General features: G+C 61.0%; 2 protein-coding genes across 5 annotated transcripts; one reads left to right on the top strand and one right to left on the bottom strand.

Moving 5' to 3' along the window:
* The first annotated feature begins 130 nt into the window (after positions 1-130).
* On the top strand, positions 131-17,863 carry ATAD3A (ATPase family AAA domain containing 3A). 4 transcript variants are annotated; one of them, XR_010384005.1, is made up of 16 exons: positions 131-423; positions 3,771-3,847; positions 4,443-4,544; positions 4,788-4,847; positions 5,381-5,450; positions 5,625-5,790; positions 5,895-5,964; positions 6,432-6,587; positions 7,102-7,158; positions 7,299-7,424; positions 7,692-7,816; positions 8,098-8,149; positions 8,480-8,550; positions 9,397-9,511; positions 10,560-10,668; positions 10,791-16,989. XR_010384005.1 is itself a non-coding variant. In XM_031463789.2 (16 exons), exons 1-16 carry the CDS (start codon positions 222-224, stop codon positions 10,794-10,796), a joined length of 1,617 nt encoding a protein of 538 aa, XP_031319649.1. In that variant the 5' UTR covers positions 131-221; the 3' UTR covers positions 10,797-16,989. The 4 variants fall into 4 exon arrangements, 2 of the variants coding, with proteins under 2 accessions (XP_031319649.1, XP_010997666.2); XM_031463789.2 differs by having other exon boundaries at positions 9,397-9,564; XR_010384004.1 differs by lacking the exon at positions 10,791-16,989 and adding an exon at positions 16,997-17,135 and having other exon boundaries at positions 132-423.
* Positions 17,864-17,951: 88 nt separating this feature from the next.
* On the bottom strand, positions 17,952-23,775 carry TMEM240 (transmembrane protein 240). Its single transcript, XM_031463805.2, has 4 exons — positions 23,448-23,775; positions 23,119-23,225; positions 18,800-19,008; positions 17,952-18,674 (listed from the first exon to the last, which is right to left on the bottom strand). The coding sequence occupies exons 1-4, from the start codon at positions 23,502-23,504 to the stop codon at positions 18,526-18,528; spliced, it is 522 nt and encodes a 173-aa protein (XP_031319665.2). The 5' UTR covers positions 23,505-23,775; the 3' UTR covers positions 17,952-18,525.
* Between the last annotated feature and the right edge of the window lie 583 nt (positions 23,776-24,358).

Here is a 24,358-nt window from a genome sequence, read left to right as displayed (position 1 = left end):
GCCATCGCGGCGGCGGTGCTGTGACGTCACGGTCCTCGCGGCCAATCCAAGGGCCGCGCGCGGGACGTGGCCCTCACGCGCATCCGTCGCCCAGAAGGAAGGGGCGTTGTTGCGCCTGCGCAAGGTCTCTGCCGCCGGCTCGCAGCGCGTGGAGCCTTCTCCGCTTCGTGCGCATCGGCTCGGCTTCGCCTTCCGGCGGCGGCACGCAGCGCTCGCGTGTCATGTCGTGGCTCTTCGGCATCAAGGGCCCCAAGGGCGAAGGCGCAGGGCCGCCTCTGCCCCTGCCGCCCGCGCAGCCCGGGGTCGAGGGCGGCGGGGACCGAGGCGCAGGGGACCGGCCGGCGCCCAAGGACAAATGGAGCAACTTCGACCCGACGGGCTTGGAGCGCGCGGCCAAGGCGGCGCGCGAGCTGGAGCACTCGCGTGAGTGCGGCAAGTGAGCCGGCGAGGGCGGGGCGGCTGGACCGGGAGGCTCGGAGGCATATGGCTCTCCGTGGTCTGAGTAATCGAGCGGCGAGGGGCCGTGGGCGGTCCCTCTTGTCGGGCGAGGAAACCGATCTCCAGCGGTAACCCCGCCCGAGCCACCTTGCGTGCAGAGAGGTTCGGAATCCCCCACCCACTTCTGGCACCTTCCTTGGTGCCACTCGTCTCTCAGGTGGGGAAACCAGTGCCGAGGGACTCAGAAGGTACAGGTAGGTGGCGGAGCTACCCACTGACCTTCAGTTACCACCTCTTGCTGGGGCCACGTGGAACGGCCGAGGCTGGCCCGGTCGCAGGTCCGTTTATGGTGGTTGCTAGCAATTTTCCGCTTAAGGAAGGAAGCATGTTTGAAGATCGTTGGCATTAAGGAAAGTAAGATAGATTTGCATGTATTACTGGGAAATGTTAGCCTTCAGGTTGGCGAGGTCTGTAAAGCAACAGGTAGGTTGGCCCTTGCCCAGCTGATGACCTTCCTGACTCAGGCCCTCAAGGCATCAGTGGTGACTGTGCCATCGTTAGATTTATTTACTTATTTTTTGATGGAGGTACGGGGGATTGAACCTAGAACCTGGTGCATGCTAAATACTCACTGTACTACCACTGAGTTATACCCTCCCCGACTGCGCCTTCATTAAACCCATGGTTTTCCTCCCAACTTTCATTTCTTCTGTGGCTTTAACAGTTTCCCTCAAGATTGTAGCATCTGTGTAAGGGTCTGGAATGTAGCACATACTGAGTAGATATTAGTTGAAAGGACACAGTGGCTCTCAAATTTGTAAGCAGAGTTGCCCTTTTCTCAAAGAGAAGCCTTCCAAGCAGGTATAAGAATCTTCCCGGCCTGGCACTTGGTGGCTCAGTCCCTGCCCTTCCACAGGGGCCACAAGAACATCCTGGCCAAAGATCTCGAGTCTGTTTGACTCTCAGATTCTGGGAGGGACATTCAACACATTTGGGTATTTGGGCCCGGGCCCAGGACAGCCTGTTTCCATAGACCTAGCTGGAACACTCCCCTCCCCAGAGCAGGTGTATTAAGTTTGCAGGATAGTTTCAATCATCAGGTTGTATTGAGAGGCAGTCTGGGCTTCAGGACCCTTTAGATGATGACAGACTTTTGACACATGACCTAATTTCTTAGGCTGCTGTGTGGATTTTGCCCATTCACCGTGCCAGGAATTTCAGTTTTTCTGCTTTTAGAAGCTGAATCCTGTCTCTTGGCCCCCCCTAAAGCATGCAGTCATATGGGCCAGCGTGAATAGCATTGAGTGTGTCCGAGGGTAGCAACTAAGGGACCTTTCCTACTTCCTGTCTACTTGTGTCTGCAAATTGTTCCCAAGTCTCTTACACTGGCTGCCCCAAAGCTCTTGCCCCAGGACATTCTCCACCAGGGTCCCCAGGGCCTTGGCCTCTGCTCTCTGCCCCCAAGCAGCTCCTGCAGAGTTCTCAGCTGCCACCACCTAGTGACGTTTCTACTTGGACTCTACCTCGTTTTTCTTCTGCTGTCCTTCCTGGCTTCACTACTGACCAGTGGGAGAGGTTTCGCTCTGGTCTGCCCCCCCTTCCTGTCCCCAGACCCTCCTTCCCGTGGTGCCTCAGGTCCCTCTGCCCTGTAGCCCCCCTGCAGGCGTGTCTTTGGCAGATGCTCCCAGTTCGCAGCCCTGGTTAGCTTGCGCCTGCTCTCATTCACCTCACTGCTGTCTCCACGCAAACCAGGGGTGTCCTTAGCTGCTCCTTGCAGCGTAACCACCTGTTCCCTGGGCCCAGCCTGATGCTACCTGGTTCCCCAGCTCTCCCAGGCCCTCCTAGGAGGCCAGAGCAGCACATTTGGCCTTGGGCTGTGCTCCTCATGTATGTACAGGATGCCCGAAAGAGCACCTTGCCTGTGGTGGGTGCACTTAATGCTGTGGCGTGCAGTCTCCTGGTGCAGGACGAATCAAGGTGGTATGTCAGCATTGAGAGTGTGACCTGTGATTAGTGGGGCTCTTGGGGGCCTGGGGGCCAGGCCCTGTGCTGAGTGGTTTGCCCACTTTCTCCCTGAGTTGGGGGACAGAACTCTTCTTACTCCCTTTGCAGGTGAGGCACTCAGGGGTGAACCTGGCTTGCCAAAGGCCACATTGTGAGTGAACAGGGCAGCTGGGACTTGTCTGCTGCACCAGGATGAGCACAGGAGCTGTTGCGCCCTCCGCCCCCGGGGCAGAGTCAGCCCTTGGCTTCCCAAGCAACCAGTGCACCAGGCGGGACCCTGATGCCTTCCTGCTGCTGCTCCTCAGGGGCGGGACCTTAGGTCCCAGGGACCCAGGGGAGGGCCTCACGGAGGCTCCAGGAGGTGGCGGCTCTGGCTCCTGACCGGCCCTGAAGGGCCTCCCCAAGCTCTGAAGCTAAACAGCGCGCCCCAGCTGACCACCCAAGCGCTTAGAGCCAGTTAGTCCCAGGGGTCACGCTGTAGTTAGCGACGTGTGTGCTACAGGTTAGGGACGACAGGTGTGGGGTCTGCACTTACCTTGAAGGCCTCAGAAAGTGAGATCGTGGGGGGAGCGGTGAGGGGCCAGGTGGGAAGCAGCCTGGGAATGAGGGTTCCTGCCTTCTCTCCACGCTCCTTTGTGTTAGGTTGTGGTGGACTGTTGCGCCTGGAGGGCTGTGTCATCACAGAACTATTAGGGCTGAGATTAGGGCTTTTTCAGCAAGAAAACTACCGAGTCAGGTTTTTTTTCCAGAACAGCCACCAATCGATGCACATGAATTTCTCCTCACGAAGAAAACACTTGGAAGCCGTTAATAACCCACGTGTTAATACGGCCAGTGAGGAGCCGTCATCCTGCTCGCTCTGGCTTCCTTCTGCTTTAATCCTCGTTTGCTTCTCATTCACCTCGCCCGCGTGTTTGGCGGCAGATCAGCAGGGGGAACCAGAGGCTTAGGAGAGAAGTGTGGGAACTTGACAAATAAGGACACTGTGGCCACAGGCTTGCCGTTTGTTTAATTGGCAAACAGTCACCACGTTGACCTTCCTCCTGTCAGCGGGCGTGGGGCAGCCTCTTTTGGAACCTTCTGGAATATGAAGGTTCCCTGGGGGTGAGACCTCACACGCGGGGTTTCCCGTTGGGGATAGAGCAGACGTAGGTGGTTGGATGGGGTTAGTGGCCCTTGGAGGGAGGGGTCACTGAGCAGGTGTGACAGGAATGAGGATGGCTATGTGTGCTCTTGGCTTGAGGTGGATTGTGGTCTCCCTGGACACCCCTTGCCACGTGTGTGCTGCTCGCCTGGTGTCCTGATGTCTGCGCCCCCACCCCCCGCAGGACACGCCAAGGAGGCCCTGAGTCTGGCGCAGATGCAGGAGCAGACACTTCAGCTGGAGCAGCAGTCCAAGATCAAGGTGGGTAGCGGGTGTGTTGCTGGCAGACGGGGCTTGTCCCCAAGGTCATGGGAGAGCCCCAGAGAGAGGACGTGGTGGTGGGGCTCGGGTGCCCCCTTCTAGCTCCCTCTGGGAGGGAACTGGGGGATGACAGACGCAGGACAGAGAGTTCTGCCCAGAGCCTCCTGGAAGGGCAGGTGTGGGTGGGAAGTCTGGCCCCCTTTGAGCACGGAGCAAGTGCAGAAAAGGCCTAGGCTCCACCCTGCCCGGTCGGCGCACAGCGCAGGCACTGTGGAACGTCTCCGGGAGGGAGTGACAGCCGCCCCGGAAGCCATCTTGCTCCTTCAGGGCGCAGCCCGTCTGTTTTCCTGGCGCGTCTCTGTCGGTGGGCCCGGCTTCCCGGGAACCTCGTGTGGCTGCAGCTGAGAGCCGGTGGGCCTGGGCAGCGCTGGTCTAGGCTGCATCCCTGCCCAGGGGCTACACAGACCTGTCTGGCCTTCTCAGACCCCGCTCAGACTCAGACCCCGATTCAGGGGAGGACTATTGAGGTGGCCGGAGCTTGAAGCTGGGGTGGGGGCCATGCAGGCCCAGCTTGTGGCAGCTGGTTGTCGTGCAGGAGTACGAGGCCGCCGTGGAGCAGCTGAAGAGCGAGCAGATCCGTGTGCAGGCGGAGGAGAGGAGGAAGACCCTGAGCGAGGAGACACGGCAGCACCAGGCTGTAAGGGCCTGGGTGGCCAGGGCGGGGCGCACCTGGGGTGGCCTTGTGCAGACGTCTGCAGCCCTGTGTCTCTTGGTGCGGAGCGGGACAGGAGCCCTCGTGCTCACGTGTGTCAGCGTGGCAGGCGTGGCCGAGCCGCTTCTCCGGGGCTGCAGCGCCCGTGGAGTCTGGGTCTGGGCGATGGTTCTGCCTGGTCCCAGCCTCTCCATCTGGGCTTGTTCATGACGCCGTCTCCCTCCCCAGAGGGCCCAGTACCAGGACAAGCTGGCCCGGCAGCGGTACGAGGACCAGCTGAAGCAGCAGGTGGGCTTGGCACACCAGCCCATGCAGGGCAGGCGGGGGCTGGAGTCTGGGTGCTTTCCCCCTGTGGTAACTGCTGGGTCCTGGGCAGCTGCACACGAGGCACACGTATTCAGTCCTCCAGGCTCCGGCGCGCCCTGCTGCATGGCCTCCATGGTGGAGCAGGCTCGGCTGCTGAGAGGGTTCTCCCTGGAGAGACGTGACTGGAACCTGGGCAGGACAGGCTCACGGGGGGCATTCAAATGTTTGTGCCTGTCGTGGGCACTTGAGCTTTTAAACTTACCCGTCAGGCAAACTGCCCGCTTTGTGAGAACAGCTGGGGGTCTGCCCTGTGCTAGGGTGGGGGCTCCTGAACGCCTCCCTCTGGTGCCCACCTGTCCTGTTGCGTTCAGACCTGCCTGCCGGAGTAGGGGTGGGTGTGCAGACCCCAGAGTGACTGTCCCTGAGGACATATCTGAGGCCAGAGCAGGTAACTGATTGATGTTGACTTTTACCTAATTTAAAGCCTTTTCCCTCCCCTTGTGGCTTCTCTTCAGCAAGTTCTCAATGAGGAGAATTTACGGAAGCAGGAGGAGTCTGTGCAGAAGCAGGAGGCCCTGCGACGAGGTCGGGTGCAGCGGGGACCCTAGGCGGAGGCTCCTCATCCTGCAGGACCAGAAGGGTGGGGCAGTCTGGGCTCACTCCTCTGGGAGCCTGCCTGCCAGGGATGGGCTCTGGGGGTGGTCACAGAGGGCAGGGAGGTGGTGGGCCGTGGGCTGAGCACCCCCTTGGCCCCTGCAGCCACGGTGGAGCGGGAGATGGAGCTGCGGCACAAGAACGAGATGCTGCGGGTGGAGGCTGAGGCGCGGGCCCGGGCCAGGGCTGAGCGCGAGAACGCCGACATCACTCGTGAGCAGATCCGCCTGAAGGCTGCAGAGCACCGCCAGACCATCCTGGAGTCCATCAGGTGAGGCTGGCCTGGTGGGCGCCCGCGGCCCCTTCCTCTGCACTGGCCCCTCCACTGGCGCTTTGTCCAGCTCAGGCTCAGGTCCGCTTGCTCTTCCGCCGCAGGACGGCTGGCACCCTGTTTGGTGAAGGGTTCCGTGCCTTTGTGACCGACTGGGACAAAGTGACAGCCACGGTAAATACCACTGCCATCTTACCCCGTGACGCGGAAAGGCGCCTGGGCTGGGACTCTGACCTGCTCATTACCATCCCTCTGCTCGCTGGTGCCCGCCCGCTGGAAAATGTAACTGGAAAGCTGCTGGTGGGACGTGGCAGAGGCTCCGGAAGTGGGGGTGGGGGCAGAAACCCTCTTCACTTCTGCAAGGGCTCTCCCCACAGTGTTTGGTTTGCCATCAGCCTAGGGGTCCCTCTGCTCTTTGTGGCTGGAGCTCCACTCGTCCTGCTGGAGCGCACTCTCCAGTAGGTCTCGTTTTGTCAGAAACAAAGGGTGTTCATGATAGGCTTTCTGATACCTCGCCTGCCTGGAAATGCTTTCTGTATCCTGTGTACCTGAGTGCCAGCTGGGTGTGGAATTCGGGGTTGCAGGCCTTCCACTGGGCAGGGGATGTGGTGGGCATCACTGCCTCCTCTGTCCTGCTCCAGGTGGCTGGGCTGACGCTGTTGGCTGTCGGGGTCTATTCTGCCAAGAACGCCACGTCTGTCGCTGGGCGGTACTTCGAGGCCCGGCTGGGGAAGCCGTCCCTGGTGCGGGAAACCTCCCGTATCACGGTGCTGGAGGCGCTGAGGCATCCCGTGCAGGTAACCGCAGGCCTCCTGGAGCTGCGCGCCTGCCCGGTTCCTTGCGGTCCTACAGCCAGAGAGCACATAGGTCCTCCTCCCCCTTTACGCCAGCACGCTGCCGTCTCTTCCTACATGTTGATTTGCGTTTGGCTCTTCCTCAGTGCCGTCCCTTGGGCCCTGTCGCATCAGCACTGGGGGCCCTCACCCCAGTCCACTTGGTCCCTCTCTGGTCCCCCTGGGTTGGCTTAGGGTTGTTCACAAACTTTCGGGGCTCCAGCAAGCTGTCCTCCTATGAGAGCAGCTGCTGGAAGCAGCCCGGTGTGCTGCCTTCCCCAGGGTCATGGGGGCTGTGGCCGCACAGGCTGTGCTGCGGGCGACGGATGAAGACGAGTAAGGAGCCTGTGAGCCTCGCAGCCCAGCCCCGCCGACGTCTCACCTGCCGGCCTTCTCCCTGGGGCTGGTCGTGCAGGTCCTGGGGTGCGACCCTGCACCTGGCGGCTCTGCAGTTGACCCTGGTGCTCCCCACCCGCAGGTCAGCAGGCGGCTCCTCAGTAAGCCTCAGGACGCGTTGGAGGGCGTCGTCCTCAGCGTAAGTGCTGCTGCCCCTCCCGAGAGTGTCCCCGCGGAGCGGGGTTGCTCTTCCTTCTGGAAGCTGGGTCTGCTGGCAGAGCCTTGCCTGGGAGATGCCCAGGAGGGACAGACTTGGCAGCAGAGTGTGTCCCCTGGCAGCCCAGCCTGGAGGCCCGTGTGCGGGACATTGCCATTGCCACCAGGAACACCAAGAAGAACAGGAGCCTGTACCGGAACATTCTGATGTATGGGCCGCCCGGGACCGGCAAGACGCTGTTTGCCAAGGTCAGGGCGCGGCCAGGTCTGGGGGCCTTCGGGATCTCAACTGCTCGGGAGGGGTGCTGTGGGCAGTGCGCAGCTTCTGGGGAGAGGGTGCTGGTGTCGGGGCCACAGTGGGCTGGGGGCAGCCCCTTCCTGGCTCTTCCAGGCAAGGAGTCCCCCAGCATGTGGTCCGGACCTCTGTGGCTGCCGGTGGCGGGGCAGAGGCTTGGACCGAGCCAGCTTTAAAGTGGGGGTGAAACACTGCCTTCCCCTGCCCACCCTTCTCGCCAGAAACTTGCGCTGCACTCGGGCATGGACTACGCCGTCATGAGCGGTGGGGACGTGGCCCCCATGGGGCGGGATGGTGTGACTGCCATGCACAAGGTCTTCGACTGGGCCAACACCAGCCGGCGAGGGTGAGCCAGGCGCCTCCTGGGAACGGGGGTCAGTGACTTTCCCCGCAGCCTGTCCGCGAGGTACGGGAGCCTCTTGGTGCCTCTGACTTTAAAACGTTTTAGACCAGGGGCCACCTGCCTGTCTTTAGTTCCTTTCTCACGACGCTGGCATTTGGCAGCCCCTATCTGTAGCCGAGGTCCAGATCCTGCAGGCTGGCGAGGGCCGCGTGTGGTTTGGGGTTTCAGGGTGGTACCTGTGCTGGGCAACACCACCTCCTCATGAGGCCTCGTCCCCTTCTCAGCCTCCTGCTCTTCGTGGATGAAGCAGACGCCTTTCTCAGGAAGCGAGCGACCGTGAGTGTCTCAGAGCCTGGAGGGCCGGGCAGGCCACAGGTGGGTGGTCAGGGGCCCGCGCCAGAGCTGAGCAGAGCCCGGCGGCTTGGGCTGCGTCTGCACGTTCAGGCAAGGTCGTTGGTCGCCCGTGACTGGGGTTATGCTTCCTTCATAAACTTACAAAAGCAGAAGTTTCGAGTCTTCTTGATGTCAATCTTCAGCCTTAAGCTTAGACGCGTGAAGACGCCGCAGTGTTTGTCCTGGACGAGCAGGGGCTGTGCCCGTTTGTGGGGTCTGGCTGCTTCCTGAGCTCCGCTGCTCGGGCCTGACGCCAGAACTTTCTTTCTTTAGGAGAAGATAAGCGAGGATCTCAGGGCCACCCTGAACGCCTTCCTGCACCGGACGGGCCAACATAGCAGCAAGTGAGGAGAGCCCATGTGCAGGCCCCTTTCCGGTACCACCGTGTGGTCCTCATGGCAGCCTTTCACATGGGCCCTGCTGCCCCTGGGCGGCTGCCAGGGAGCAGAGCAGGCCCACTCCTGACCCGCGTGGGTGGACATCCCCACGTCTTCCGCCCATGCAGTGGGATGGCCAGTCGGGGACCGTGGGGCGTTTATGGGAGCCACTGAGAAGCTGCACTGGTCTCTGAAGCAGTGCCAAGTGGCACATGTTTGTCTCCGGGCCACTGCCCCTGACTTCAGGCCCTTGGCATCTCCCACTGTCCCTGAAATGGGCTGTCATAGGGTCACTCCACGACCAGGGGTCCCAGGGCACAGGTGGTCCTTCTGAACACCCTAGTCTTGCTCCTCTGCGTTGGCAAGGCCCTGCTGGTCCCTGAGGTGGTGTCCAGCCCTGCCAGCCAGCTATACGGCCACCATGCTGGACGCCACAGCCTGACCCACTGCTGGTGGGGACCCCACAGCCACTGAGACCCCCAGGGCATGAGTAGGTTCCTGCTGAGTTGGCGCCTCTGCTCTGCTGAGCCTCAGGCCCCGTGATCCCTCCTCTCCATGGTGAGGGGTAGGCAGGGGTCTGTCTCAGACCCAGGTCCCAGGGTCCCCGTCCCTTCTGCACACAGGGGGCTTACGTGGCCATCCCGTCAGGCTTCGCCATCGGTCAGGGAGAAGCATGAAATTGGGGCAAGACGGGAAAGGGTGTGCAGCCCAGGGCAACGTGGGGTCTTTGTGGGGTTTTTAGGGTTAAAAACTATCAGGTAGGTTCTGCTGGACAGCAGCCCTCAGCCCTTGCCGTGTCTGCGGCTGCCGCAGGTTCATGCTCGTCCTGGCCAGCAACCAGCCCGAGCAGTTTGACTGGGCCATCAACGACCGCATTGATGAGATGGTCAGCTTCGACCTGCCGCGGCAGGAGGAGCGGGAGCGCCTGGTGAGAATGTATTTTGACAAGTATGTTCTTAAACCAGCCACAGAAGGAAAGCAGTAAGTGTCCCCGCCGGCCATGGTCACGCCCCGCCCCAGCACGCTGGGTTCCTCCCACCTGGGCGCCCAACCCCGATCCTGACCCGGGCCTCCCCATCCTGTCATTCCCTTGGCCCCCAAGCCTCGTCCTGCTCTTCCAGACACTCAGGTCCAAGCCGCCGCCTGGTTCTGGGTTGTGAGGGTGGTGAGCCTCACTCTGGGGCGGTTGTGGCCGTCTTGGTGGCAGGGCCCACAGCTGACCCTGACTCGGAAGCGGGGCCACTCACCAGCACAGGGCGAGGCCCTGGCTGCATAGGGAGGGAGCCCTCCACCCTGCATCCAGGCTCCTGGGCACCTGGGTGTGCTCCAGATAGGCAAGGGCTGCTCTATTCTGAGCCTCCCTGGGGCCCAGCTCAGCCCCGCTGACCTGAATCCCTCCTGTCGCTGCCACACCGCCCTCCACTCTGAGGCGGACTTCGCCAGCCTGCCCCTACCTCCCGATGGTCTAGACACTGTACCGTCTGAGGTTCTTAGGGCTTTTACTAGAGTTTGAGTGGCATCTCTGGGGCCTCAGCCAGGCCTGACGGGAAGGGGTGTGTGTGGAGGTGGGAACTGAGGTTCAGGCTGCTGGGCTGTGTGAGTGCTGGGTGGGGTGTGGAGCGAGGGGACATGGTGGGGATTTGATGGGGCGGGTGGTGGGGCCGGGTATACGGCTCCAGGGCACCCTACGCTCACCCATCCTGAGCAGCCCCACAGCTGCCCTGGGGCAGGTCAGGTGCCTCCATCCTCACATGGCCCCTGCCCAGGCCCTACCCCAGCTCTAGGAGGAAGGTAGGTGCCCAAAGGGACAGGAGGGTGGAGCAGCCAGACCCACCACACACTGGATGCCAGGGTTCCCGGCGCAGGCCCCTGCCTGGCAGACGCCCCTGCCCTCCGTCTGAGGGGAGCCACGGGTGCCACGGACCTGGGTCTCTCTCCTGCGGGTGCTCGGGAATCACTCGGAAACTCCTCACCAGGCGCTTGAAGCTGGCCCAGTTTGATTATGGGAAGAAGTGCTCAGAGATTGCACGCCTGACCGAGGGCATGTCGGGCCGGGAGATCTCCCAGCTTGCCGTGGCGTGGCAGGTAAGTTGGAGGCGTGCCCCCCAGGCCAGAGCCCGGCCGATCCGGAGACCCCAGGGTCGGAAGGCGGCTGGCCGGGCCCCTGCCTCCCCGAGGGTTTGTGGTGAAGGGTTCTTTGCACGCAGGTGTGACGCGGTGTCCTGCTTTCCTGCCCCAGCCACTCCCTCCACCCCCACCACGGGAAGACGGGCCAGGGCTGCCTGTGGTTTCACATATTGTGGTCCTTGCTGTCGTTCTGGTCCAAGTCAGATGGGGCTCTGAAATCAGCAGCATGTCACGTGGTCATCCAGGTCCCACCAGCCCGAGCTCAGTGTCTCAGGAACCACTGGACTTTGTCCCACGCTGGGGCCCAGGGCAGTTGGCACAGGCGACTGCAGAGGTAGAAAGCACGGGGGACACAGCTGGGTCAGGCGTGGAGCATCCCAGGAGCTGCCTGTGGGCTCATCGGAAGGCTCAGGACGTGAGGAGCCTGGACTGGCTGGCGTGAGGGGTCAGACACCTCTTCCCCGGCTTCACACAGAGGGAGACCATGGGTTTTGGGATTGTCTGCTGGTGCGTGAGTGCCCTCGGGTGTCCTGGCTTTTAGTGCAGGTTTTCTGAGTCCCCCGGGTGGCTGGACTGTGGGAGTGGCTCAAGGCACACAGACTAAGTGGCCCTTGGTGTCCTAACACCCGGTTTTTCATCTGAAACGTCCAGCAGAAGTTCCAGGGATGCTAGTTGACCCCCAGGAGCCTTGGGTGCAGCCACTGAGATCGAGTTTCTCCGGGGTTGTTGCTGGGTGATTTGTATCTGTCGCCACGTGACAACTCGGCCGTTGTCCATTTGGGATGAGTGTGTACTTTATAAACTAAGCAGACATCTGCCTGGGTTTGAATGTCGCAGCCCAGTTACTTAGGGGGACCATGTTAGAAAGAGCTGGGTTCTGCTGCTGTAATAGTCAGTCCCAGGTCGGAAGCTCTGCCCCAATGTGGGTCAGCTGGGGGTTCTGCTCCAGGCGGGCCTCACAAGGAACTCCCAAGTTTGGCTCTGTTTCCACAACCAACAAAGTGGTCAACAGGATGTCTAAGTCAGCGTGGGTGCTGTAACAAAATGCCACAGCCAGCAGCTTAAACAGATGTTTATTCCCTGCAGTTCTGTGGGGGCTGGATGTTCCAGATCAAGATGGGTGGCGGGGGGTCCGATGAAAGCTCTCTGGTGTATCTTCTTATGAGGACACTGGTCCTGTAGGATCAGGGATCCACCCTTATGACCTCTTCCAACCTTGATAACTTTCTCAGGCCTCATCTCCAGATCCAGCCCTGCAGGAGACAGGGCTTCCGCATGAGTTCAAGGGAGACACAGGCATTCAGTCCCAGTGGTTGGAGGCGGTGGGTGCTCTCCCTGGGTTCTGGTCCTGACACCAGCGTGTATCCAGTCACTATTGGTCAGCTCCGCCTGAGGCCTGTCTCCTCCCTGCTCATGGAAGGAGCCAAAATGTCAGGGGTTCCACCACCTTGGACAGAATGTGGTGGGGTGTCTTCCTTTGTGGCCCCAGGTGCACAGGGCTGGGCTGCTGTGGCCGCTTCTGCCCACCTGCCTGTCCCCCTGGGCTGGACGGCCCGTGACAACCATGCTCCTCCTCCCGAAGCCCGCCCTGCCAGTGTCGCATGGACCCAGTGCGGCTGCCACCCCCGTGAGATGGTCTTGCTAGTGCAGTTCATGCTTCTTACCATCTGGAGTCACCTGTCGCGGGACTTACTGCTTTTTTTTAAACATAGAATTCACCATTTCAGCCATTTTTAAGGGCACAGCTCAGGGGCATTCAGCACATTCATGTTGTGAGCTGTCACCACTATCCATCTCCAGAACCTTCTCATCTCCCCAAACTGAAACTCTGTCTCCGTGAAACACAACTCCCCAGCCCCTCCTGCTTCCTGTCCAGGGCCCCGATGAGGAGTCGTGCACGTTTGTATGATGTTGATAATTGGCCTGTTTCACTGAGCGCCGCATCCTCGAGGTCCACCACCGTGTGCCAGGTGTCAGTCTCCTTCCTTGTCGGGGCTGCCTGATCCCCCGGAGTGCAGGGGTGCTCCGCGGTCACCTGGCTGTCCGCAGAGGGACACTCAGCTGCTGCTGCCTCACCCAGCTGTTGTGAGTGGTGCTACTATGACTGTGGGTGCACAGAGCTCTCTTCCAGGCCCTGCTTCCAGTTCTGCTGGGTGCAAACACTCGAGCAGAGTTGGGGGCTCATGTGGTCATTCTGTGGTCAGTTTCTTGAGGAGCCTCCACACCGTCATCCACGGCAGCTGCGCCCCAGCTCCCAGCCCCCGCGTCCCCGCCAGCGCTTGCTGTTCTGGTTTTCGATAGTGGCCACCCCGACGGGCGCACGGTGGAGTCTCACTGCGCTGCGGGTTTGCTTCCCTGGTGGTCAGTGGTGCTGAGCACCTCGTGTGCGTAAGGGTCCTGTGTGTCGTCTTCGGAGGGGGGGGGTCTGTTCAAGTCCTTGGTCCCTTTTGAATTGGGTTGTTTAGGGTTTTTTGAATTGTAGGGATTGTTTATATATTCTGGATGTTAACCTTTTATCAGACACGTAATTTGCAAATACCTTCTCCCATCGTGTGGTTGCCTTTCAGCTCTGCAGATAGTGTCCTTTGAAGCACGAAAATTTTTAATTTTGATGAAGTCCAGTTTACTTTCCTTTTGTCACCTGCGCTTTTAGTGGCATAGCCAGGAGGTTACTGCTCAGTTCAGTGTCTGGGAGCTTCTCCCCCATGTTTTTTCCTACTAGTTTTGTAGTTTGGGGCCCAATGTTTAGGTCTCTGATCATTGAGTTAATTTTTGTGTGTAAAGTAAGGTAGGAGTGCAGCTTGGTTCTTCTGTGTGTGGATATCCCGTTTTCGCAGCACCATTTGTTGAAAAGACTCCTTTCACCCCCTGAATGGTCTTGGCACCCTTGCTGGAAATCAATGGACCACACATGTGAGGGTTTATTTCTGAGCTTTCTATTCTATTCTGTTGATCTGTCTGTCTTAATGCCGCCACCACACTGTTTTGATCACTGCAGCTTTGTAGTAGCTTTTAAAATCAGAGAGTGTGGGGGAGGGTATAGCTCAGTGGTAGAGTGCATGCTTAGCACGCACGAGGTCCTGGGTTCAATCCCCAGTACATCATTAAAAAAACAATTTAAAAAAACCTACAAACCTGATTACTTCCCCCAAAAGAAGTAAGTAAAAAATAAATTAAAAAAATAAAACAATATCAGGGAGTGTGAATCCTCCAACATGTTCTTATTCAAGACCGTTTTGGCTGTGTGAGGTCCCTTGAGATTGCATGTGAATTTTAGAGTGGATTTTTTTCTTTCTTTTAAATTGAAGTATAGTCACTTTACAGTGTGTCAATTTCTGTTGCACAGCAAAAACACTGAAATTGTGATAGGAATGGCACTGAATCTATAGACTGCTTTGGGCAGTACTGATGTCCCAACAGTACTGTCTTCTAATGCCTGAGCAGATGCCCTTCTGTGTTTTCAGTGTCTTTAACTTCACTGACATTTTCTGAAAACACTAGTTTTCAGTGTGCAGGGCTCTCACCTCCTTGGGGAAGTTCGCTTCTGAGTATTTGATTCTTTGTGATGCTGTTGTAAATGGAATTTCCTTTCCAGATTGTGCATCATTGCTATATAGAGAATCAAAGGGTTTTTGAGTGTTAATTTTCTGTCCAGCAACTTTGCTGAATTTATTACTTTTAACAGTTTTTTGGGGGGAAGTCTTTAGGATTTACTACATATAAGATCATGTCATCTGCAAACAGATAATTTTACCTCTTTCTTTCTAATTTGGATGTTTTTTATTCCTTGTTCTTGCCTGATGGCTGTGTCTACAGCTTCTAGTGCTGTTCTGACTAAAAGTCGTGAAAGCAGGCATCCTTGCCTTGTTCCTGATCTTAGAGGAAAAGCTTTCAGTCTCTCATCACTGCAATGATGTTTTGCCGTGGGTTTTTCTTATATGGTCTTTATCAGGTTGAGGAAATTTCCTTCCATTCCTAGTTTATCCAGTGTTTTCATCAAGAAAGGGTGTTGGATTTTGCCGAATGTGTTTTTGGCATCGGTTGAGAGGATCTGTGGTTTCTGCTCTCCGTATTGTTAACATGCTATATTAATCACATTGGTGGATTTCCCTAGGTCAACCATCCTGCCATCCCAGGAATAAATCCCACTTGGTTGTGGTGTATAATCCTTTCAATACGCTGCTGAGTTTGGTTTGCTCGTGTTTTGTTGAGGGTTTTACATCAGTGTTCACAGAGGGCCTGGGTCTGTAGTTCTCGTGTGGTGTCTTGTCTGGTTTTCGTGTCAGGGTGATGCTGGCCTCAGAACGAGTTAGGAAGTGTTCCTTCCTCTTCAGTGTTTGGAAGAGTTCTGGAGGGATTGGTGTTAGTTCTCCTTTAAGCATTTGGCAGAATTCACCCGTGACCATCAAGTCCAGGACTTGCCTTTTTTTTAAGTGAACTTTTAACCTTTTGAATAATTTCAGGTTCACAGAGAAGTTGCAAGGCTGGCATAGAGTCCCTTCCACGTTGTGGTGACTCACCACAGCCCTTGACTCCCCTAGGACCTGGTGTCACCCAGAGTCCCCCTTGCAATGCCCCGCGACATTCAGTCACGTCTCTGGCCTGCTGGGAAGGACGGGTCCCCGACGCCCCTTGTTCTCAATGGCCGCAGCAGTGGTGAGGATGCTGTAGAAGGTCCCTCACTGGGTTTGTCTAATACCTTTCTCATGACTAGACTGGGATGTGGGTTTTGAGTGGAGACCCCAGAGGTGAGGTGTCCTTCTGGTCACCGCATCGGGGGCACCTGATGCCCACTCGACATCACAGGGCTGTTGGCCCTGGCTGCTTCACCAGGCCTCTCCATGGAAGTCAGTTTTCCCCCTTTCCTCGTTTATTCGGAAGTGCGTCCCGAGGTCCAGCCCCTCTTGGGCAGACACATCTGCTCAGATGCTCCATGGTTCCACAAGGGCAGCTGCATGCCCTCCCCCACCTCTGCCTCCAGACCCTGCTCACAGGGCCCTCGGGGTCCCCACCCACCTTGCCGCCTCTGCTGCTTTGCAGAGCTTTGCAGGGGCAGCAGCCAGCTCGAGGGGGGATGCTCCTCGAGGGGGGATGCCCCTCAGGGGAGGATGCTCCTCGAGGGAGGATGCTCCTCGAGGGAGGATGCTCCTCGAGGGAAGATGCACGTTGGCTTGTGTGTTCTGAGAGGCCTTCTTTATCCTTGGCCTCAGCGGGGTGCCGAGGACAGCTGTGTCCCCAGGGTGAACCAGCCTGGGTGAGCAGAGTGACTGGTCATTGCAGATGGTGGGGGCTTGTGCACAGTGCCCCATGTGGTCAGAGGCCACTCAGGTAGCTGGAGAGAGACGGGACTGGCTTGGGCCCCTGCTTTGCAGGCACATGTTAGAGCCCCAGGCTGGGTGACAGGCAGCAGGTGGGGCATGGGGCCATCTGGGAGGAGTGCAGCCTGCCAGAGGTGACCTGCCAGCAGCTGAAGTGCTGTGGACCACACCAGGGCCTAGTCAGCAAAACTGTGGTTCCCCCACCCACACGCCACAGCTGGGAGCCCCGGGCACTGGGCATGTTGAGCAGTGGGCTGTCAGGAGCCCACAGTTCTGGGAAGACTGTTTGCAGATGGTAGGGCTGGTGAGGGGCAGGTCCTGGTGGACTACGGGTGCTCAGCATTCGGGGTCAGCTTGGCCTGTTGGGGCCCCTGACACCATCGAGATTGCTGGGGGTCCTGCCCTCCCTTCGCTGACTGGCCCGTGGTAGTGCTACTGTCTGCGCCCCCACCCCAGAGCAGGGCTCTCCAGGTCTTCAGTTGGGGGGCTGGGCTGCTTCCTGACAGCGGGTCTCCAGCTTTCTATTTTTAGAAAGTCTTTGAGAAACTTGGTGGAGCAGGCAGCACTGGTGCCAGCTGGGGGCGCGGGCATTGCAGGGAGGGTGGCCGCTCTTGGCTGCAGGTTGACCTGTAAGCACACGTGTGAGGGCATCCTGCACGCACGGGGATGCCAGGCCTGTGCCGTTGGCACGTTGGCCTGCATGTTCTGAGAGGCCAGGCCCCTTTGGCTGAGCGCTGGCCCAGGGGGCATCCCAGGCTTGGCCCCAACCTGCCCCTGTCCCACATCTCCAAGGTGGGGTGGGGGGCAGGTTGCAGTGACAGTGGGGCCGTCCAGGCTGCCTTTCCTGGGGCTGGCCCTGGACTACTTGGCGGGTGGTTCCTGGAACCAGTGGCTGAGGCCTGGCCCCGCTGCGGGCAGCCCCCCTCCCCACCCCGCGCCCTGCCTCAGTGCTCTCCTTTTCCTGCCAGGCCATGGCATATGCTTCTGAGGATGGGGTCCTCACTGAGGCCATGATGGATGCCCGGGTCCAGGATGCCATCCAGCAGCACAAGCAGAAGATGCAGTGGCTGAGGGCCGAGGGGGTCCAGCCCCCGCTCCCAAGTGTACCATCCAAGTGAGCTGGGCCTGGACACCTGGGGCACACTGGCCAGGTGACATTGCCAAGAGGAAACACCCAGGTGCCCTGTCTCCCAGAGGATGTGGGGGCACCGCACAGCTGCCCACCTCCCAGCATTTTTAATCTTCCTCCGGTCAGGGCAAGGGCAGCACTAGAGGCCTCCGCTCAGGACCAGCTGTGCTGTGCATCTTTGTGGTGGGGTTGGTTCCCCAGTCTGCCGCCCTCCAGGCTGTGGTGCTGGAAGGGGAGGGACAGGTTGGGGCCAGCCCCAGGACACTGTTGGGAGATGTCTGCAAGCCAGGCCCAGGTGGGAAGAGGGCACTGCCCCCCACGCCCAGGCTGACAGCTCATATTCCCAGGCAGGCACTGGGTGCTGCGGTTGACCAGCAATAGCGATCCGGCCAAGTGGGGGGCCTGGCCCTGCCCAGTCCCACTTGGGACCAGAACTGCATGCAGTGAGCAGAGCTGGCCCCTGTGAAGCCCAATAGAAATGCCCGCCTATCACTGTCCTGGGAAAGGAGGTGCCCCTCATGTCTGTGGGCCAGTGAACCTAGGGGCTGAGAACAGGCCCACGGCACCTGCTGGGGGCCATTCTTGAGTCCTGAGACCCACTGCCACGGACGTCCAGTGCTGGGGGACTGCCCAGCCCGCAGAAGCCGCAGCTCACTCTGGAGTCGGGGTCTTTTTATCCAGAATCTAATAAAACCTTTGACAGTTATTTCCCAGCGTCTTATCTCTTGGCTGGTGTAGGGGGTGGGTCTTGGAGGGGGTCACGGAGTCAGAGATGAAAGAAAAGGCAAAGAGGCTGGAGCTTTCTGGAGAATTTACTGACCAGCAGGGGTGGGGGTCACAGTGAGGCGCCCGACCAGGGATACCCTGGGCAGGGTGGCCGCACCTGCCACAGCAGGGCTTGGGGGCCTTATTGCTGGGCCGGGGCCTCCCCTAGACCCGTACCCCGCGCCCCCCACTGCGGCCCGCGGACGCACACGTCCCATGCACGTGCTCCCGTGTGCAGACGTGGGCGCGCCCGGGTCCGGCCCCCATCCCGGCCGTGCCCTACTCCCGGCCGCGCTCCTCCAGCAGAACTGACCCCAGGAACCAGACGGGCAGAAGGAGACGGACGCCGACGCACAGGAAGCCGTGGGTTTCAAGCGCCAGAAGCGGTCCCGTGCCGGACGCGCGGCCCCACCCGCGGCTCCGGTGCCACCGCCCCCCGCGGCCCCGCCCCGGCCCCACCCCGACCCCCTTTATAAAAAGAAGAGGAGACAGCACCTTCCGCCGGACGCGCCCGACGGCCGCGGGCGCCCTGGCCCGGGCGGGCCGTCCAGTCCCGTGAGCGTGGGCGCGATGGCCGGCGGCCCTGCGAGTCCTGCGCGCGGCTCAGAGGTGCCGCGGGCTCGGGTGGCCGTTGTGGTAGAGTTTCTGCTTCACGTGCACCATGTTCCCGGTCGCCTCCTCGAAAGGCCTGTGCGGCCGCCGGCCCAGCTCCCGCAGACTGCACAGCTTGGGCAGCCAGGTCCACGAGCCGTCTGCGGGGCGGGGTGCGCGGTCAGGGGTGGGCGGGGCGCGGTCGGGGGTGGGTGTGGGCGGGGCGGGGGCCGCCCCGGGTTGGGGTCCGGGCGCCGGCTGGGCGGTCCCCGGGCCGCACACTCACCGTAGCGCCGGCCGGCCCTCCAGGCGCGCACCGCGCAGTGCAGGACGCCGTCCATCCACACCAGGAACCAGCTGATGCAGAAGCCGAGCAGCAGCCCCAGCATGAGGTCGATCTCCTGCTTGGTGACGTTGTCTGTCACGAAGTAGTTCTCGGAGGCGTCCACCACAGACTGGTCCCCGTCGTACGGGATCACGTAGTGGACGTGGTGCCTGGGGGCGGCAGGGCGGGCTGGCACCTGTCCCGCGGGGCGGGAGGGGACCCCGCAGTAAGCCGCACCCGTTCGCCTGCTGGGGTCTTTGAAGCAGCCCTTGTGGGGAGCTGAGGTCGGGAAGGGGCCAGCGCACTCGCCCCTGCTGGGTCACAAGGCGGGGAGGCTGCCCGGAGGGTGGGAGTGTGCGAGGTCAGTGGTCAGCGTGGAGTCCAGTAGCTGGCCAGGGTGCATCTGCTGGCGCCCTTTCCTCAGCTTCCCCTCCAGGGAATTCCAAGTGGCATCAGCCCCGCCCTGGCCTTGGGTCTTCCTTCTGTTCCTCCATCCCTTGCAGGAACCTCCCCTGCCCCAATTCTCTGTGCTGGAGGCCGGGGCGCCCCCCTCAACCGTGCCCCACACGGATCCGCTGCTCCTGAGACAGATGGTGGTCCAGGCCTCCTGGACCGTGGTCCCACCCAGGCCTGGGCCATTCCTCTCAGCATCCCCTCCCTCCACCATCCAGGCTGAGGCCACTGAACCCTCCAGGCCTTCACTCGCCTCTGAGGGCCACACGGAACCCTCTCCACAAGGAACCCTATCCACAAGCCTCCCTCCAGCCTCAGGCCTGCCTGAATCCTCTCCTCCTCCAGGAAGCCCCCCGGGCCCAGTGATTCCAGGGTGGGTGGCTCTGCCCAGGAGACCAGTACCCAGGACGACTCTAGGCTCCATGCCACCTGCTCCCACCAGAAGAGCCGAGGAGAGGGAGCTGCCGGCCCTGGGTGCCCAAGGCACGTGCCCCCTCCCCCCCAATCACTCTTCACCAGCTGGGCCCTCCTCCTGCCTCTAAGCGCAGGGCTTACCCAGGAGTCCTCCTGCCTGGTTCCCGTCCTCCCTGAACCCCTTTGCTGGCTTCTCCAACTCTCCACCCACCAGGCTCCCACTGCCTCCCGATGTCTGTGCCGAGCTCCCGCTGCCTGTGTGGCATCTCCACGTGGGATCTACAGACACCTCAGACTTGCACCTAAAAATAGCTCCTCCCTCCCCAGACCCGCTTCTCCCCAACTTCCCCTCCCTTAGATGTTGACACCTCTGCCTGATCGTCAGCCGAGATGGGTCCCTGTCCCCACCTTGCCACTGGACAGGCCTCACCCCCACTCCAGAGGGACCTCCTTGAGAATGGAAACCCCACAGGTAGTCCCTGACCCCAAGCCCCTGCCGTCCCCCGTCACCCATGTCCCTGCACCAGCAGGGGCCACAGAGTCCTTCCTCCCCGTGGAGTCACGGGGGTCCTGGTGCCCCCACACCAGCCCAGAGGGGACAGCGGCAGGCAGGTCTCCTCTCACACACCTCTGGCTTTTCCTGGGGCCTCCTGCCTGCCATCCTGCTCAGCTGGTCCAGCGTGTGACCAGTCCTGGTGGGTGGGGCCTCGGCCACCACAGACCCACGGAGCCAGGGCCAAACGGAACCTGGGTTAGTTAGCAAGGACTGCCTAACACATGGCAGCCCGGCTCACCTGATCACAGCTTGCCAGGAGCCTTCGGAGGTCATCAATAAGAGATGGAAATCTATGATTATCGCCCAGAATGTGCAGGAGCTGCCAGCCCTCGGAGGATGACGCCCCTCGTCACCCAGGCCAGGCCAGACCTCGCAACAGCTGGTAACACTGAGCTTCGCTTCCACCTCCTGCCTGCCCCAGTCTCCGGGACCCCGACTGGGTCATCCTCAGGCCCACTCCTTCCTAGCCCTGGACAGGGCAGGAGACTTGAAGACCAAGTCGCCAAGGAAGCCAGAGATGCCCCTGCAAGTGGAATGGGGCCAGGGCTCCAACTGCCCCTGGAGGCACAGGACCTCCAGGGAGTCGAAGGTCATGACCTGTACCCCCAACACTGGCCTGGCATCTGCTGCCCCTCTCCTACCCCTTGCCCTCCTCCTTCCTCCAAGTCATGCTCCTGGGACCAGGGGCTTGGGTCACCCACGTGCACACGTATTTCTATGATGTGTACATACATGTGTCCTGCCTGGGCCACGCGTGCTGCACGTGTCTACCTGAGGGCAGACGCATGTTGTGTATACATGCCGGCCACATGCACAGAACACGGCGTGTATACCATGGACTCAGGCCTGCGAGCTCCACAAGTGTGCATGTGCACACTCGCCCGGGCATGAGCATGGTGCGTGCGTGTCACATGTAAATGCACATGCATTGGGCGCTGCGCACAACTGTCCTCTCTGTGGGCACTGTGGCACACACGTGGGTGTGCACAGCCTGCTGGCATGTGCGCTCTGGGACACTTGCACATGTGTCCTCTGCATACAGTCCCCCATATAGGCATGTAGAAGGCATACACGTGTGTGCACTCTGCACACGGTGTGTACACACCAGTCCATTGTGGCAATGCGTGTCCACAGCGTGTATAGACACCCCGTCTGCGAGACTACTCTGCAGACACAGTGCACACACACGGAGCACACGGGGCTGTATATTGTGCTTTACCATGTACTGTGCAGACACGTACATGTCATCAATATACAAGACTCCTCTGTACGCCGAGTTTACACATCCTGTGTGTAGCAATGAGTACAAAGCACACGCACGTGGACACACACAGAAACACTCTATGCTTGTGGCAGGCGTGGCTCTTTGTGTTTTCTGTGTCCACAAACACTCTAAGCTGTGCAACCAGGCCTCTCCGGAACTTGCACTCCGTGGTGGGCACGTTTTACACGAATCCGTGTGTACTCTGGACACTATGTATCATGCATACACACACCCTGAGCAAAAACATTCTGAAAACACACCTTGTCTGCCTGCCCAGAAGGGCCCTCAGCGGGAGGTCACAGGCACACCCGAGCTGGTCACAATAAGACAGCTCCCGCACGTGTCAAACATGCGTTACTAATGTTTATGGAGCTAAAGTCTGGGCCCCGTGCCGAGCACACCACCAGTCTCCGGGAGGGTCTCAAGATCCCTGCTTCTACCCTCACAGTCAGCCCAGGAAGCAGCGCAGCTGGCCTCATGTGGCTCCTTCACCCTGGGCCATGCGCCCCAGGCAGGGACACAGGTCTCTGGAGAGTGGCCACCAGCAAACTCCCTGGATGACTCCTGGCCAGCACCTGGGAGGGTCGCTTACACGCGTCTCCACCTGCCCTGATGGCCCGTGTTCCGCTTCGACACTCAGTCTGCACACACAGAGATGCTGCGTGCTTGTGAGGCCTGGAACCGTCCTCTCTCACACTCACACCCCCCTTCCGTGTGCACACACGTCCCTGGAGCCAGAGCACGGGGCAGGTTCAAGAAGGCAAGCTCGAGCCCCTAGGGCCTACCAGCTGTGTGGCCTTGGGTAAGTCTGTCTACTCAAGCTCTCACTCTTTCTCAAGGTCCCAGCGTGCGGGCATCCTGCCGGGGTGCGGGGGTGCTATGTGTGCGCACATGTATATGCACAGACGGTACACACATGCGCGTCTCATGAGAAGATGTTTATTTCATACATGGACGTACAAACATGCATGGCCAGGAAGACTCCATCACTACATGTGCACAGCATGAGGGGTCACAAAGTGGGCGCAGGGGCCTCGGCTCTCCCCTTCCTCTGTGTGACCTTGAGCAAGCTCCACCTCCTTGCCTCAGTTCCTCCCAAGTTCAAGGAGGGGGTTGGGCGCGATGCCTCACTCAGGGTAGGCCCTGCCCACCTTGACCTTCTGTACTTCCCTCTACCTGGCTCCTGGGAAAGTTCACGGACACAGCTCAGGGCCCAGGGAGGAGGATGGTGTCCTCTGTGGCCACAGCCGTGCGCAGGATCCCTCCCGGGACACAGGCTGGGCTGCTGCTCCCCCGGCCTCCAGGCCCTGGACCAGGACCCATTCTGTTCGTCATCCCGCCAGCCCTTTCTCTAAAGGCAATTGGGGAGGGGGTCCGACTGACGCAGGCATGCCCCTCCCAACACCTATGTGTGGGCTGGAGGCTGGACAGTCCTTCCCCCACCCGGCCTGGCACAAGCCTCGGCAGTCTCCGCAAGCCTAGCCTAGCTCGGCCTTGCAGCGCGGCCTGCGCGGGGCTCGCGGGAGCCCCAGTGGGCTCCACCTCCGCCTCACATGTGTGATCACGCGTGTGCCCCTCCGGGCGCAGACTCACCGGCCACAGTTGCAGTGGCAGACGCGGTCCTCGCCCCGTAGGTGCGGGAGGATGTAGTTGTGGAATCGGTCCAGCAGCGCGTTCATGTCCATCAAGCACGCGATGGCCTGGAAGAGCCCATGACCGTTCAGCGCCGAGGAGGGCCCGGACCGGGGGCCCCACAGGCAGGGCTCGGCGCGCTGAGGACGGGGGAGCGCAGGGCAGCGGGGGATCGGGGAGCGCAGGCCGCGCGGGCCGGTAAACAAGGGGCGGGAGGGGGAGGCGGCGCGCGGGCGCGGGAGGCGCGAGCGGGTGCGGGGAGCGGGCGCGCGGGAAGCCCCTCCGCTCACCATCACGATCGACGCCCCCAGGATCATGAAGATCATGGTGTTCGCGCTCACGGACATCGGGCGGGGCCGGGCCGGGCCGGAGCGCCGCCCCCCGGCCCCGGCGCCCCCCCGGCCCCGGCCCGATGCTGAGCCCCCGCCGCCTCCGCAGAGGTCAGCCCGCCGCGCACCCACCGCCGCGGGCCGGGGAGCAGGCGCGGGGCCGGCGCGGGGCAGGGGACGCGGCGCTCCCGGGGTCCTCGGCCGCCCGGCCCGCGCGCTCGCCGCGCCCGCCGCGCTCCGCTCCGCCCTCGGCCCTGCCTCCCGCCCTGCGCGCGGCGCCGCTCCGACCCCCTCCCCCCGCGGCCTCCCCCGCGCCCGCCTCACGGGAGGGATGTCGCCGCCCGCGGCCGCCCGCCCCCGCGACGCTGGCCGGACCCCTCCCCGGGGCCCGCAGGGCCCGCTCGCCCCCATCTGGACAGTCCCGACCCTGGCTGACTGCCCGGCGCCCCTGGACCCTGGGCCGCGTCCCGACCCGCCAGGCGATAGTGAAGAGGCCCTGGGCTTCCTTCCGCTCTCCTCCTCCTCCTCCCCACTTCTCAGCAGGAGGCCCCTCCTCCCAGCCCGGGGTCGCTAGGTGAGGGGCGGCGGGCAGGCTGCTCAGCACCCAGCCCCCCATGGCAAGAGGCTGCCTTTACTGAGGGGCCTGCAGGGTCGCAGGAGAGCTGCCAGGGACAGTCAGTTGGAAGCCATGGCCGCATGGCCCGAGGGTGGTGCCCAGCAAGGGCCAGAGGATTCCCTCCCGCCAGGCAGGGCCAGCCTCGGCCCCAGCTCTCCTTAGGGGTCAGCCTGGAGGCCAGAGGCCAGTGATGAGGCCCTGATCTGGCTGCCCCAGAATGCTGGGGGATTAGGAAGGGGTCCCTGAGCCAACCCGT

This window comes from Camelus dromedarius, chromosome 14 (assembly GCF_036321535.1).
Source record: "Camelus dromedarius isolate mCamDro1 chromosome 14, mCamDro1.pat, whole genome shotgun sequence".
Taxonomy (NCBI): Eukaryota; Metazoa; Chordata; class Mammalia; order Artiodactyla; family Camelidae; genus Camelus; species Camelus dromedarius.
Note: the sequence above shows the minus strand (reverse complement) of the source record. Positions and strands in the feature narration are given on the sequence as shown.

What these genes read in the sequence shown, in the direction of transcription:
- ATAD3A (XM_010999364.3), top strand. Translation starts at nt 222, where the DNA reads ATGTCGTGGCTCTTCGGCATCAAGGGCCCCAAGGGCGAAGGCGCAGGG. An exon ending in AGACACGGCAGCACCAGGCT is followed by an intron (nt 4,545 to 4,787) that starts GTAAGGGCCTGG and finishes CTCCCTCCCCAG; the next exon opens with AGGGCCCAGTACCAGGACAA. An exon ending in TGGAGGGCGTCGTCCTCAGC is followed by an intron (nt 7,159 to 7,298) that starts GTAAGTGCTGCT and finishes GTCCCCTGGCAG; the next exon opens with CCCAGCCTGGAGGCCCGTGT.
- TMEM240 (XM_031463805.2), bottom strand. Translation starts at nt 23,504, where the DNA reads ATGTCCGTGAGCGCGAACACCATGATCTTCATGATCCTGGGGGCGTCG. An exon ending in TGCCACTGCAACTGTGGCCG is followed by an intron (nt 19,009 to 23,118) that starts GTGAGTCTGCGC and finishes TGCCGCCCCCAG; the next exon opens with GCACCACGTCCACTACGTGA. An exon ending in GAGGGCCGGCCGGCGCTACG is followed by an intron (nt 18,675 to 18,799) that starts GTGAGTGTGCGG and finishes CCCGCCCCGCAG; the next exon opens with ACGGCTCGTGGACCTGGCTG.